This window comes from Camarhynchus parvulus, chromosome 1A (genome assembly GCF_901933205.1).
Source record: "Camarhynchus parvulus chromosome 1A, STF_HiC, whole genome shotgun sequence".
NCBI lineage: Eukaryota > Metazoa > Chordata > Aves > Passeriformes > Thraupidae > Camarhynchus > Camarhynchus parvulus.
In genome coordinates this window covers 23,422,162-23,436,925 of record NC_044586.1, presented here as the reverse complement: position 1 = coordinate 23,436,925, position 14,764 = coordinate 23,422,162, and the positions used below count along the sequence as shown (strand labels likewise).

Sequence of the window (14,764 nt, the reverse complement as noted above, 5' to 3'; positions counted from 1 at the left end):
TCTCTGAGTTATCTACCCCCCCCCCATTCCTGGCTGCTCCTTTTTAGCTCAAGGAATGAAACTCAAGGCAGAGTCAGTCAGGGAAGCCGTGTTACTGCCATTCTCTGCCCTGATGCCTTTGGAGGAGGCAGTTTTTTAGAAATAGTGCAGATCTTCCCGAGTGGGTGCTCCCCTCCTGGAAGCTCAGCTCTCTGCCTCACAGGCTTTGCTGCAGCTCACACACCACCAGTGCTGCTTAGCTCATCTTCACACCTGACCATAGAGAAGTGGGAGCACCTCCTGGGGCTCCCCTGCAAGGAGTATTTGCACAAAACCACACAAAGCAATTGCAAAGATTCCTCATCCCAGTTCAAACAGCTGCATCTCCACAGATACTCCCTCCTTATCTGACTGTGGTAGGAGGACATGATGATGAAGTTCACTCCATAGAGTGTTGCTACAAATCTGGAAAACTGGTTGAGGCTTCAGCCATTTTTCTCAGACATTAGGCATTTTTCAACCAGCAGACTCCTGACAGCCTGGCATTTTTTTTAATGTACAGTCTGTAGTGATTTTGACAGGAAAATTCCCATCCATCCCCTCCTACTTCCACGCAGCCCAATGTGCTGCGTCATCCTGGCATCACATTGTCCTGATTCTGGCATCTTAAAGCAAGACCACTGAGGGATTTAGCACACGAGGCACAGCCAATGCCATGCAGCACCTGCAGCTCATTGTCTCCTTTGCAAAAGGCAGAGAAGGAAGTCACTGTCTGGTCATTTTGGCTGCTCTCTGCCATGGGCTGCTCAGCAATGCAGCCTGCTTCAGCTGACAGACTTGTAGAAAGAATCAGAAAAGTCAAAATTACCTTCTCCTCCACAGCAGGTCTACCAGTGATTTGTTTTTCTCTAAGCCAGACAGCTGCAGGATACACTGTTCTCTGCAGTTCTAACTGTCATTCTCTCCTGATTTTATTTTCAAATCCACAGTTCAAATGCATTCTCCATTTATAGGAAGGGCAAATGGCACTGACATGGTCTTTTCTCCCCTGTGCACCTATCTTCCCCACAGGATACTTAGAAATGTGCCCTATTCCTCCTTCCTCCCCAAGAAGCTCTCTGTATTTTGCAAAAAGGAGAAGCTGTAGTCAAAAATGGTTGTTGCTACAGGAAAAAAGGCAGTGGGAATAAATGGGCTTTCTCCCACATCTAGCAGAGGTGGAGAGGCTGAACAGTAAGTTAGGACAGAGTGAGACCAGCCCCAGCAAGCAAACATTCCCTGGGGAAATGGGGCACTATGTGCTCTTGGATAAAAGAGATGTATTGTACCTTCACCTGGTGCCGCCTGTGCCACACAGCTTCTCTCTGAAGCTTTTCCTTGTCTCCCCAAACACAAGCCTTAATGCACTACAGAAAACAGAGCTGCAGGCAGCCCTGTGCTGCAGCAGCCATGGCCCATCACCTGTGCAGCAGGGGAAGTGGCAGCAGGGCCACTGCAACCGGCAGCAGCTGAAAAAGGATTTTCTTTCCTGGGCATGTAAGCAGTTGGTGCTTTACACTCTGTATTTTTCCATTTGGGAAAGCCAGGTTTGGGACAGACACTACAAAAGCAATCTGAAATTAAATTTAACAGAGTTTTACGCACTGCAGCAGAGCAGAGTTTCAAAGGGTGTTTAGGGGAGAGTGCCTGTAGCCAGCCATTTGGAGGGTACATTAAAAAAAAAAGACAATAAAAAATGCCAAATCCCCTTGTCTTTCTGCAGGCACAGCCTTAAGCAAATGCATACAAAGCCACAGAGGAGAGGAAAACGTTTCTGTCCCCAGCTAAAACAAATATGCCCAGGGCAATATGCACAGATGAAAGAGGGATGAATCAGAACAATGTAGCTGGACCCAAAACAAAGTTCTCAAGGATATAAATTGGTGAGCATCTGGGTACCAGGTCCTGAAAAACCAAACACTGCAAACAAAATGGACAATCAAGACGAGGGACATCTGACATTTCCTTCATCTTGACAGGACTTTAAATAGGAGTTCAAATTTCAGGGAATGGCATTTAACCTGGATACCTTGTTGCCTGGGTGAATACTTTGACCATTGTTGATATCATCTTGCCCCTCCTCTTCTGTTCCCTTCCTGCCTCCATCACCAAAACTACCTGACAAATCCAGGATAAGCTTTCTACCAAGAAACATGGTAAATAAACTGTCTAGCTATAAACTCTTCTAGTCCTACTTGTTCCTGTTTTCTTCTTAAGGGTGGAAAACAGTGAGCCGTATCATTTCACAGCAATGACACCAACTGATAAAATAATCCAGACATTTGCTTGCTGCAGATTAGAGAAAGCCCCAGCAATTACAGAAAACTACAAGTTTTGGTTCTGTCAATGGCCATCTTTAGCCCCTATCACTACAGTACACTAATGTTTAACATCAGCTATCAAATTTCCCATCCTCAGTAACTAGCAGAAAAAAAAGGCATCCAAAGATGGCATCATGAATAGTCAGGGACAGAAATCTACCATGTCTAACACTGCTGACATAAAGAGGCAGCCTTTTGTAGCAGGAGGAATTTCTTGGATGCTGTTTCAGTTCCCAGCATCTGCTGAGGCTGTTGACATAGAGGGCAAAATTTGATGCAGTGAGGATACCAGGCCATTTGGCAGAGGAGACATGAAACAGAACATCATGTAGTTTTCAAAGGAATGATTTTTGGCCAGTTGGACTTGAACTGCGAAAAATACCACTAGAAAGCAAATAAAGAATTGGTTTGCTTATATACTGCTTACTTTTAGCTTTCCAGCCAATCTAGCACATGAATTTCCTGAGTTTACTTTCACTCAACACATGAAAGCACTTTATGAACACTGACAAAAAGTGACATCCCATTTCTGTTCCCCAAAGCTAAACAGCTGGAACTGGGAAGTTAGTGAAAATTTCCTCTGCAGGGAAGGTGGTCTAGTCAAATGCAAGAGTAGAAGTGAGAGAATAGTTTCTAATGATGACACAACCCCTAATTGTATAGATCACAATTTCAACTCTGCTCTAATAAAGCATGTCCACACAAAAAGCTATTTGCATAAACTACTCTTAGCCAGGCCACGTCCTGCACCCACTGCACTACACAATGGAGCTTAACACCGACCTCAGTGAGCCAAAGGTGTGGTTCCCATTTGTGTGGGAGTAGAACCAAACTCACAGTCAAAAGCCTGGCACAGCAAAAAAGAAGCAGTCCCCAGCTAAAGAGTTAAGCTTAGTTTAAGTCCCTGGTCTGCAGATAATTCTCCTCCCTCATGCTCTGACTGCCCGCTCCTGAACACAAGACAAAAAACTTTGACAGGAAGCTCCAGCAAGACTTTATTCAATGGTACACAATAGGAAGAAATTAGCATGAAAGAAGAATTGTATACATTACTGCCTTTCCAAGTCACTAAAACAAACCCATGGTGACATGAACAACTGAGTTCGATGACATAACAAGAAGCGTGGGACCATCTCTCTAGTGTCCATACCTGCAAATAGATAATATGTTAATGCTCTTTTAAAAATTACAATTCATAGGAGTGCTGGTCTGGGTGGATTTATATTCATTCTACCACAGCACAATTAACATATAAATGGGTGAAATACTGTTAAGGAAATCTTAGGAAGTTCTCCACATTTCACTTCCCCTAAAAATCTACCCAGTTAGAAGAGAGCCTGAGCAATCCACAACACCATGTGCAGAGACTTCAGTATTGGTTATCTTTTGCCCTGAATCCCACTTTAAATATATCTGGCATAAAGCAAGACCAAAACTTGTCACAGCCCCAGATTGAGCACACATCAGAAAATATTAATTCATGTCTCTGTTTCTCATCATGCTGCCCATGCAACATGAAGTGATTAGCCAGGCAACATGGACTCGGTTTTCATTGTGTGTTCAGGAAAACATCTTAATATCAAAAACTATGGTACTTCAGTTGTCACATCAATGATGATTTTCATGACTGACTGTCTACCAGAGTCCAAACACAATCTTCAAGTTATAACTGTTTTGCTTTGTTCAGTCTGAACTCTGACCAGATTTTTTTTTGTGGGTGGGGAGAGGGACAATCTACAGTTAAGAAAAGATTACCAGATCAATGGTGTAGAATGAAGCAAGTGATAGGCAAACTTCCTAACTATTCTCAGTGGACAATTACCTCTCAAAATATGACTATCCCTCAAAAACCCATTCTTGGATCTCCTACTACTATTCTTGACAGGAAATCTTTAAAAAACATTATAAAACAAACAATACAGCAATTATAAATAAATGGGCCAAAGCTGCAGGAATGGCTACATGGACACTTGATTTCCAAATGCTAGGAAATCAGCTGTATTAATCTCTGAGGCTATCAGAGTTATAAAACAAATCATCAAGATAACAGAGGGACCCAATAAGATCCCTGGCACCTCAGCAGAAATACTTTGGAACCTAAGGAGCTGAATTCAGGTCATCCTCTAAACCCAAATTGCTCTTGCAGCAGCACAGTATTCACCTGAGACTCTACTTCTAGCTAATTCCATTTCTCTCCTGCTCTCCATTCTTTAGAGAGAATGTCAGTAGAAATCACTACTTTTTAACAGCTCCTACATAGCCCACAGCTGCTTGGACTCCCTTTAGAGCTCACTTAGACCCAGGTGACTAAGGAAAGAACCTCCCTGAACAGCAACCATGCCCTCAGACACACCAATCTGACACTGATCCTTTATATTTACAGGACAAGTGGACTTTTCACCTTGCAATCTGTGCAGGATACGTACTTTTGGAACTCCCATTCCCTGTTGTCCAGCGGACATACTTGGCGAGTTTTGAGCCAGCGAGAGATGCAGTGGAAGTGGAAAGCATGCTGGAAGACAAAGTGCAGATCACATAATTTCAGAGTGTAAGAATGCACCTCAATGCAAAAGCTACCACTGAAAGCATCACAGGAAGAAGAGAGTTTGCAGGCAAAGGTGGGGACAACTGATCAGTCAATTAGCTGATAAACACCAAGGAATTGATCCACATTTTCAGAGAAGAGGAAACATTAGTGAAACAGCAGCAGGGAGCCTGTTCCACAGTGCATACAGTGGCAACTGACTGACTTCTGATGAAGGAGGGAGTGCAGAGTTTAGCAGCTGCCAAAATTGGCAGAGCAGATGCTAATAAGAAGCATAATCAGAAAGAAAAGAGGGGATTTCAGAGTGAGTAGCAGGGATGACATGAATGTATACATGCTGAAGGAAGCTTTCTGTCAGTTTACAGGAGATACCAGAGCCTGAATAAAAAGGAATTTGCAAAATTAGAAAAAAAAAATCATTTATGTATTTGATAAGGGCAACTGTTCTCTTACCCCATACAGCTACTTAAAACCAACATTCCACTTGTGGTCACTCACACACAACAACATAATTTTGACATTAGAATATCCTGACATGGTTTAAAATTTTGCCCTTGTCCTCTGCAGACAGAATTGCAACATTTATGGTCCTGTTCCAGCATTATCACGTTGTAACTCAATCCCATAGCAGAGTAAAGATGGGACTGAGGATCAGGAAGTTATTCCACTATGGAATACTTTATTTTCCAACTCAGGCCCAGGCTAGCTAAGAGGTATTCAAGTTTGGAGTTAACATGCTAGTGGGACAAATTGATTTGATCTTCCCCCAAAACTGGAAGGAAATCAGCTGGTTACCCCAGATTGACTCTTTGAATTAGCCTTCACAAAGACAAATCAAGCAGGCTGACATCCAAGTGATCCTATTAGCGGGGCAAAGGAAAAGGTATAACTCCTAGGCAAACTATGATCAGGAAAATCACGCTCAGAATGAAAGACCTATTATACCTAAAAAAAATTTAAAAATATTAAGGCTTATCTTCCTCCCATTGCTTCTTTGTCTTATTACATTTCTCCATCTTTCACCTTCTTATCTCTCTCCTTTCTACATTCTAGCAAACATTAAGGACTTTAAAATTCTTATTTCTGGTGGATTATGTGAAGCATGTTACAGAACTGATTCTGTCCCACATCTTCAAAAAAGGAGGATAGCATCACCCCATGCAAGCTCCACAACTGAAATTTTCCTTACATTGCAGACGCCCCATGCAACTGTGCACTCCTCAGAGGTAGCTGATGCTTGGTTGGCTTGACATTCTATGCCTGTGGAAATAAAGATGGAACAAATATACACAGCAGTTGAAGATGTACATGCACACGTACTAACTGGTAGATTCCTTCATAATAGCAAATGTAGGCAGGGAAGGAGGAGCTCTTTTGTGGTATTTGACACACCAGAAAGCATCGAGAGCTATGGTTTAATGTGTACTGTTTTTCCAAAAGTATCATATCAAAACATTCTTAATCCTGATTTCCTCCTTCCTCTACTTTTTTAGTATTCCAAAGTTCCAGAGGGCAAGAGTACATAGCTCATCTGCTGGCAACATGTTTCTGTTTTCCAAATTTCAAAGATAAAGATTTTAATTTTTTCCTCTTGTGTTCACAGAGATGTCTTTTGATGATGAGTTGACAGTACATTTACTTAAACTTCTTACCCAGGTTTCTCTCAATACAAATTCTTATATGTTCCTGTCAGACATTATGTACTTTATTTGCAAATTAATTTGCTCATGTAATGCTGGAGTTTGCCTGTCTTTATAGTCTCGTGATAGGTAAGTACATCCCAAAAATCCACAATAGGAAATACAGTATGGTTTGGACTTTTTATACCTTGGAGCTGAGTACCCAGGAGGATCCCCAACCCTAACTTTTTATGAGTTTGAGTTATGTTTTGGGCTTTTGTGTCAGATGGTGTACATAAAAGAGATGAAAAAAGGTGAGGAAATAAGAACAACACTGAGAAAATAAATCCTACAAGCCAGTTCTCCATTCTAAGGCCTGAACGATTCACTTCTGCTCCAGTTCAAGAATAAACTTCAGAAGAAAAAAAGATTTTTCCAATTCCTCCACCATCAGCAGCACAAACCTATAAGACTATAAGATTTTACTTCTTACTACAGGATGCCTTCTTTAGGAGTCAAGCCCACATAATTTAAAAAGATCTGCTGATAGATGATCAGCTTAGAACTCAATACATGGGCTTGCTGCTTTCTTGTTTTGCAGATTTTTTTCTCCTGGCAAAGAAGATGTCTGAACCAGCTCCAGTTCTCTGTTCATTCGTTATGTGCTTGAATATGCTTAGAGGAAAAGGAATTTGATTCACTAATTAAAGATTCAAAAACTTTCAAATCCCATAGGTTTGGCTGAAAAATGTGATCTCTATTTGTTCTCTCCCATTCTTCCCTTTCTCAATTTTTCATGCTTTTCAGGTGTGGAGGTGCACAAAATAAAAGGAAGGCCCATTTTTTCTGATGCAAGAGATGTCAATTAACCTTGGTCATGAGGAACTACTCAAAACAAGACTGATGTCTAAAGAAACTCAGTAGCAACAGCTGTTCTGCAAGATTTGAGTGAACCTGTATTTATCATATGGTTTACATCAAAGATATGTTATACCACAGCAGGAAGCTCAATCCTTTGCCTCCCTATAGAAGAAAAAAAAATCCAGTACTTCAGTCTTAATTCCCAAATCTTTCAATACATACAGCAATAAAACTAAATCTGATTAAGGATATGTAAGATGCTCAAGACCCTTGAAGATCTTCAATTACTTTGGATACTTGTATAAAATTCTACACCTGAGATCTTTGCAACAATTTCGCTGTTATTGCAGTATGGACTCATGGTCATGGGGCATAGTATGTTAACTTTTAAATATCTGGTCAGTATCAGTACAGTAACAGATAATGGTGAAAAGATGAGTGGTAGGAAAAGATGAGGAAATTAATCTGAAGGAAAAAAAGTCAAAGAGTAAGCAAAGTTTAACTCAGAAAGCCTCTGCTGAAAGCAAGGAAAATACTCCAGCACACAATATGCTTATCTTGTTTCTTCTCTTTCCCTGCTAGAAACAAAATATTGGGCATATTAGACATGAAGTCCATCTAGCCCATTTTTTAAGTCATTTTGCCTTTTTTTTTCCCCTCTCTAAGAGGCCCTAACATTAGAGCTGCATGAACACAATTTTTAATTTTCAGGATTTAGAGGACTCTGTATTTTGTCTGGGAGTGAGAAGGAAGAAAGATGGTTTAGGCAAGGAAAAGAAACACCACTGACATTCATTTCAGTATTACTCAACTTTCACTGACAAACCTAAACTCTCACTGACAGTCTAAAGCATGACAGTCCCAAAAGTTTAAGAGGACAGATGAACTTTTGTGGAAGTGGCTGAGGAGGAGTTCTCTGGTGGTGATGGAAAGCCCTTCCAACAAGACACTTGGGTTTAGCTCCCTCATCAAGCTCACTGGAGACTACTGCTAGCACTGCTACCTTTGACTGCTAAAAGGGCCTCCCAAAAGCTGAAGCACTTTCTGGTCTCCTACTTACTTCATTTCAGAAAAGGACAATATATCAACAAATAAAAATAAATAAAACACATGGACAATCTCCATCCTAGAATGAAAGCTGATGATCCTGGCTCTTGAAAGAAAGAGAAGCTATTTACCATCTGCTGACCCAAAAGAAGTTGTAAGAGTGAGACAGTAACAGGTACTGGAGGAATACTGAATGACTCTTCTGTTGCCTTGCTTTTGACAGAGTATCTGCAGGTGAGGACAGAAAGAGACAGCTAAAACCTGAAATACCTGTAAATAATTGTGAAAGATGCAATGGAAGCATTTCAACTAGGGAGTTGTGGAAATGCATCTTATATAATGGCAGCTTCTGAACCTTGACATTGTAAGAACCAGCCCACTTCCTATGCATTTGCTATTGCAGAAATCACCTGTGTATTCACACATCAAAAAATAAATCCAAACCCATTCCATCTAATAAACATCCTGAGATTTTTCTCTGGATTCTTTGCAACATATCTATCTTTGTGAAGCTGGATTCAGAGTACTTGGCATGTTACCATCAAAGCTAGGGGACCGTATTTTGATGGCACATTTTACACAGTTCAAAGCTATACTGGTCATCTTACTACAATAAGACATTACACATTTTAGACCAGAAGACAATCCAATATACTAAACACACTGTTAATACTCCCCAACTTACCATGCTGCAGTGACAGCACCAGAGAGCAAGCCTTTGAAGAAAGACTAAAGTAAAATCTAAACAGAACCTGTGTCTATCCAGAGAAGAATGAAACCAAAACACTGAAAATCTACTCATCCCTTCTGTTCACTGAATACAAACCAAACTGAGGGCAGGGGGATCCTTTGAATCACAGTATTACTGAATCATAAGGCACATGCATGGGGAGAACTGCATGACACCTTAGCATTGATGCCTGACTTTACAACAGTAAAAAACTTTCATTTCCATGGCTGGCATTACTTATCACTCTTCTAATGTTTTCCCATTCTAAGTTTCTCTTCGTCGCTAGGAGTGGGAGACATTTATATCCTGCATTTTATCAAATTGAATCTTGTGTTGTTCTTCTCTGCATATTCTATTAATTTTTTCTCAATTTGCCATCACTTCACATCTTATGTCTGAAAATCTAATTAAAGGGTTTTTTAACGACATTAATGATCTGTAACAAGGAAGTAAGCAAATCCAGAGCCAACACTGATCTCGGAATACCAATTTAGATATGCCCTCCACTCTGTATGCTATCAATTTTAGTCTGTCATTTGCAGTCCAGGCTCCTCATAACATTGCTCATACCGATTAATAACATGTTATGCTTCAGCAACTCAAAAAGGAAAAAAAATTACCTATGCCTTTTTCCTTTACTGTTTTTCCTAATCTTCCTGAATACTCTCAATCCCTACACACATATTGGTAGGGCTTTTTAAAATATTTTTTAAAGAACTGATAAACAAAATTTATTACTCAAAAATAGCATTTGTCCATTCTCCTTCCAACTCCCCCACACCTCTCCTTCATCCCATATGTCCTATTTGATATTTATAAAAAAAAAGCAAATATATGAGACTATATTTGGTCTGTCATGGGAGGTGCAATTAATTTTGAGGCAGATTGACAGAATGAAACACACCAGCATCTCCTATCTTAAAATACATCCCTCTTATCATGAATAATTATCTTGAATTACAGGATTTTATATATTTATTCTATACATTTGTAAATTCTATAAATGCAACAAATGTCCTAATAAGTCTTTGAAACTTCTTTCCAAGACGGCACAGGTTAGAGACACTTCAAAAGGAAATCTTTACATAAAGAACCTCAATTTATTTCATAATCTCTGCTCTTTTTAGTGTTATCATTTCCTGTCTAATAACCAAGAATAAACTGAAGCATGGATAGGCAGTAGCTGACTCAAAATACAAACATACCTATCCCCAAGAACAGAAGTGAACCTGCTTAACCCATGCTCAGACCAGTGTGTTATGGTGTGTTTTCTCTTATTTTAAAAAAACAAACAAAGAAACAAACAGAAAACCCACCCAAACAAAGCTTCTGAAAGTAATTTTGTAATTATTATTTAAATATGAAGTAAAATCAGGTACATCCTTCAGGAGCTGTTCCTATGAACTTGAAGTCTCGTTTTTCTGAAGTGTTTTATTTCCATACAGTCTTATTGACAGGAAATTGCCAATAGTATTGGTTCCAAGGGTGTCCACATAAAACCAAAGTGCAACAAAACTATTCCAATGGGATCAGGACAGGCCATTCCCACGCACTGTCCTTGGACCTGGGCTTGTTTTGGGGGGGTTCCACCAGCCTCACATTTTAGGAATATAGGCAAATTTCTATCTGGGGTAGGCTAAAAGGTCTTCTGTCCCTCATGACTTAAACAAGATGGACACTTATGGTGTCAACAGCACTTTGTCATTTTTGAGGAAAAAAATGGATTTCTACTCATTAGCAATACTCTAAGGGACTGAAAACAGTGACTTTATGCATACAGACCTACTTCATGATAGAAATAAATCATCAGGATTATATAGCAAAAAAAAAAATCAAACCAATACTAACAATGTATTGCTTTTTATTTTGGCATTTGATTACTCTCCTTTGTAAGTGAACAAATTATTTTCTAGGTGGCTACAAAATTCCCCCTACTGTAACACATACTAAGTTAGTTAGGCAAGGTAGGTTTTATAGAATGAGGAGTCAAATTAATTTCCTGGTCCATGCCTTTCCTTGCCAGACACAGACACAGAGAGTGTTACAAGACTTCATCTTAATGAGTGTCATGGAGAAGTTGACACTCATAGCAACCTCCCCAACTCTGACATATAATACCTTCCTTTGTAAGCAATGCCTGTCAACCCTGAATAATTTCAGTTCCTCTTTATTATTACTCCTTTTCTCCTTTGTTGTGTTCAAAATACACTCAGCAGCATCATGTCTGTTGATCTGGCATCAAGAGATCCTACTCTTTACAAGAAAAGGGTGAAGAAGAAGCAGTATGGTGACAGAGGTCACAAAAATAGATTATGAGACTTCAGCATTACATAAAATAGAGATTAGCAGAAGAATAAGTTACTAACTGAAAGCTCTGCTGAGTTATATACTCAGCTGGGGTAATTTCAGCTGTTCAAACTGTGTCCCTCCCCATTTACTTACACAGATCCATAATGTGGTTTCTGCAAATGGCACAGTTATCAACCACAATGTCCCATGCCCACAGGGCCACGGCATTCCACTGGAGAGAGAGGGGGAGAAAAGAAAAACAGTTGTGATTCAATTTACACTGGACAGAAATCCTCGCTGTTCTTCAAGATGCCATGTAATTTTTAAAATAGAAAAGCTGGGATATTTAGGAAAAAACAAATCTTAGAAGTCCAGAGTAATTCCTCATCATGAGTTCAGGTTACTAGGAAGCAGTGGTACATTCCTCTCACAAACCTCCCAGACACAATGGCTCCTTCCCACGTCAAAAAGCAGGTAACTCCCACAGTCCCCCTCTTTTTTTTTTTTTTTTTTTTTGTGGAACAAATGCAAACGTCTGGATTTTTATTCAAGATCCATTGGAATCCAACGATGCAATGATGCATCATGGCAAATCCTCGAAGGAAAGAACAGCCCCTTGGAGAAAGACCAATTCAGATGCCATTTTTGTTAAGAGGAATTCCCATTATTTGTGGCAGTTCTTCTAGTAATCACCCTTCAGAGCAGTTGGGGTCAAGAACTAAATCTCTAATGCAACTCTCCACTGACTCCTGAAAAATCTTCCCTACAAAAGGTTAAAAAGCTTAATAAGCAACAACCTATCAGCAAGGCTGGATATAAAAATTTCAAAGTACTACCAAATCAACCTTTCAAATACTTTATACATATGAAAAAGTAATAGCAGTGTCCCATGCTACTTCAGGGAAAGGGTTTGAGGATTTTAGGGCAAGCTATGCAGAAAAATATAGTACCTTTTTATTCTTCCAGACAAAACCCATAATGAGGTCTTCTGTAAAGTCATTAAAAAAATCAACCTGCCTTCAACATCCAAAGCAATCCACTGGTAATTGGGATAATCTTCATTTACTACTTAAGTAGTATAGATTTTTTCCCCCTTACATTTTCTCAGTATGTATTTGCACTGACTGTACTACAGTAAATCTTCTCTACTGTGCTCCATTTCCATCTTAATGTTTTCATTTCTTTCCCTCTGTTTGGGACACAAAAGAAGGAACACTGAGTTCCAAGTATTGATATAAAAAGTAGTCACAATACTACTAGATCTTTTAGGACATGCACCAGTAGTGATCTCATTTTTCTTCGCAGTCTTCTAACTTCAAGTCTAACTGGCCTTCTAGCCTTCCATTCACCTCTCATGGACTTCATCTGTGCTTCAAGGCAGCTGAGATAAAAGTTCTCAGCACCCTTATCTCTTCCATAAACTCCAGTACTTAATCTCTTGTCCCATTATGGTCTACTCTGATGGCCCACTCACCTGTACCGAGCCACACATGCAACAAAGGTCTTGGTACCTTGCCAGGGAGGAGGAATGCCACTGACACATAAGTGGTGCCACTTCCTACCACTCTCATTATATTTGTCCCTATTTCCAAAGGACAAGCAATTATGTCACCCAAACACTTCCTTCTGCACAGATCCAGGGCCTTCCATCATCACTGATGGCAGCTGCATTTCAAACAAACTCATCTACAAGCAGGAATCACTGGAAATGTTTACTGATGTTCAGTCTAGGGGCCACTTTTCCTCAAATTATACCTTAGTACAAGCCCACACAAAATAACCCTGCTTCTCTACACCCTCGTGAAGAGCCTTGCACCATCACTGTGACCCAGCTGACAAACTGGTGGCCCTGGACAGGAGAGTGATATTATGGCAGCTCTGAGCGAGGAGGCAAAGCCAGGGTGATATGAGGACATTTGGCCATTAACACGTTGCTATGGCTCGATTTAAATACGAAGGAGAAAAACAGTCAGCCACAGGCATTTGCAGAAAGTATTTTACGCAGCAGATGGGGCAGCCCGGACGGCTGGGCCATAGCGGCCAGGGGTGATGGGGGGGGGGGCGGAAGCGCTCCAGGGCTGCTCGCCGGCCCGCGCTGCCCACAGGCTCTGGGTATGGAGTAACCGAGGCCCATCGGGGCGGCAGCGTCAGAAGAGAGCGGGCGGCGGAACCCCGACCAGGGCATCATCCCCCGGCCAGGGCATCATCCCACGGCCGGCACGGCCCCGTCGGCGCCCCTGCTCCTGCTCCTGCTCCCGCCCCCGCCAGCCGCGCCCGCTGATTGGCCAGTTCCCGCCGCACGTGCGGCGCCCCGCCTCAGCCATTGGCTAGGACGCACGCCAGGACTCCCCGCAGGCCTCGCGCCGCCCCTCCCACCGCTACGGTGCGGAACCGGGTGCCCGGCTCCGTAAAGGGAGCGGGAAATCACCCCCTTCTCCGTCCCGCTCGCTGGCATCAGGCCGGCCCCAACCCCACCCGTCCCTCCAGGAGCTGCCGGAGGAGCGCGCCGGCGGGGCCTCACTTTCTTCACTTCGAAGCGCTTCTTGCCGGCGCCGCTGTTGGTTCCGCTGGGGGTGTCCACATCCATTGCGGCCGCCATTTTGGGTGCGTGAATCTGCCCGTCCTGCTCCTCGCGCGTGCGCGGCAGGGCGGGGCAGGGGGGCCGGAGGAGCGGGGGACGCTGGGAGGGGTCGTCCCGTGGCCACGCCCCCTCTCGCACCGCCCCCTCCGGCGCCGGCAGCTGCGGGGGCTGAGGGCGCTGTCACGTGGGCGCGGTCACGTGGGCGCGCTGCTGAGGGCGGCACAGGGGCGGGGCCGCGCCGCAGTTCCTTCAGCGCTCTCCCCGCAGCGTGAGGGCTCTCGGCACCGCGCCTCGCTACCATCCCCTGCGGTTTGCCTCCCCCACTCTTCACGTGAGGGGCTTCAGCCCTCAATGAACTTCTAACTTGTTTTCGTCCATCGTAATCGAGGCAGGACGAGGTGGGCCCGGCGGTGTTGCCGCTATAGCCCTTTGTTCTCCCGCAGTCCAGGTGTTTTTTTGAAAAGGAACATGGAATTGCTGGAGACAGGACGCGCACCTTACGGCGTGCAATTTGAGCTTACAATAGTTACAATCAGCATGGATTTAAAGGTGCTGCCAGAGCTGCCCAAGCCTTGCCCGTTCTGTTGCAAGGATGGAGACGACAGGCACGGGAGCTGGTTCTGGGAGCTCCCTCTGTCTGTACCTTCCCGAGAGGGTCAGTGGTAGTTTTCTCCATGATATGGAAACTGAGGGCAATGCACTCCCCAGCAGGACAACTGCAGGTCTTGAAATTTCACCCAGCTTTGTGGCTCC

At 42.6% G+C, this 14,764-nt stretch overlaps 1 protein-coding gene across 1 annotated transcript; it reads right to left on the bottom strand.

Annotated features, from left to right (window-relative positions):
• Nucleotides 1-3,309: 3,309 nt before the first annotated feature.
• On the bottom strand, nucleotides 3,310-14,104 carry RBX1 (ring-box 1). Its single transcript, XM_030959976.1, has 5 exons — nucleotides 13,952-14,104; nucleotides 11,584-11,662; nucleotides 6,074-6,144; nucleotides 4,766-4,851; nucleotides 3,310-3,489 (listed from the first exon to the last, which is right to left on the bottom strand). Exons 1-5 carry the CDS (start codon nucleotides 14,027-14,029, stop codon nucleotides 3,477-3,479), a joined length of 327 nt encoding a protein of 108 aa, XP_030815836.1. The 5' UTR covers nucleotides 14,030-14,104; the 3' UTR covers nucleotides 3,310-3,476.
• Between the last annotated feature and the right edge of the window lie 660 nt (nucleotides 14,105-14,764).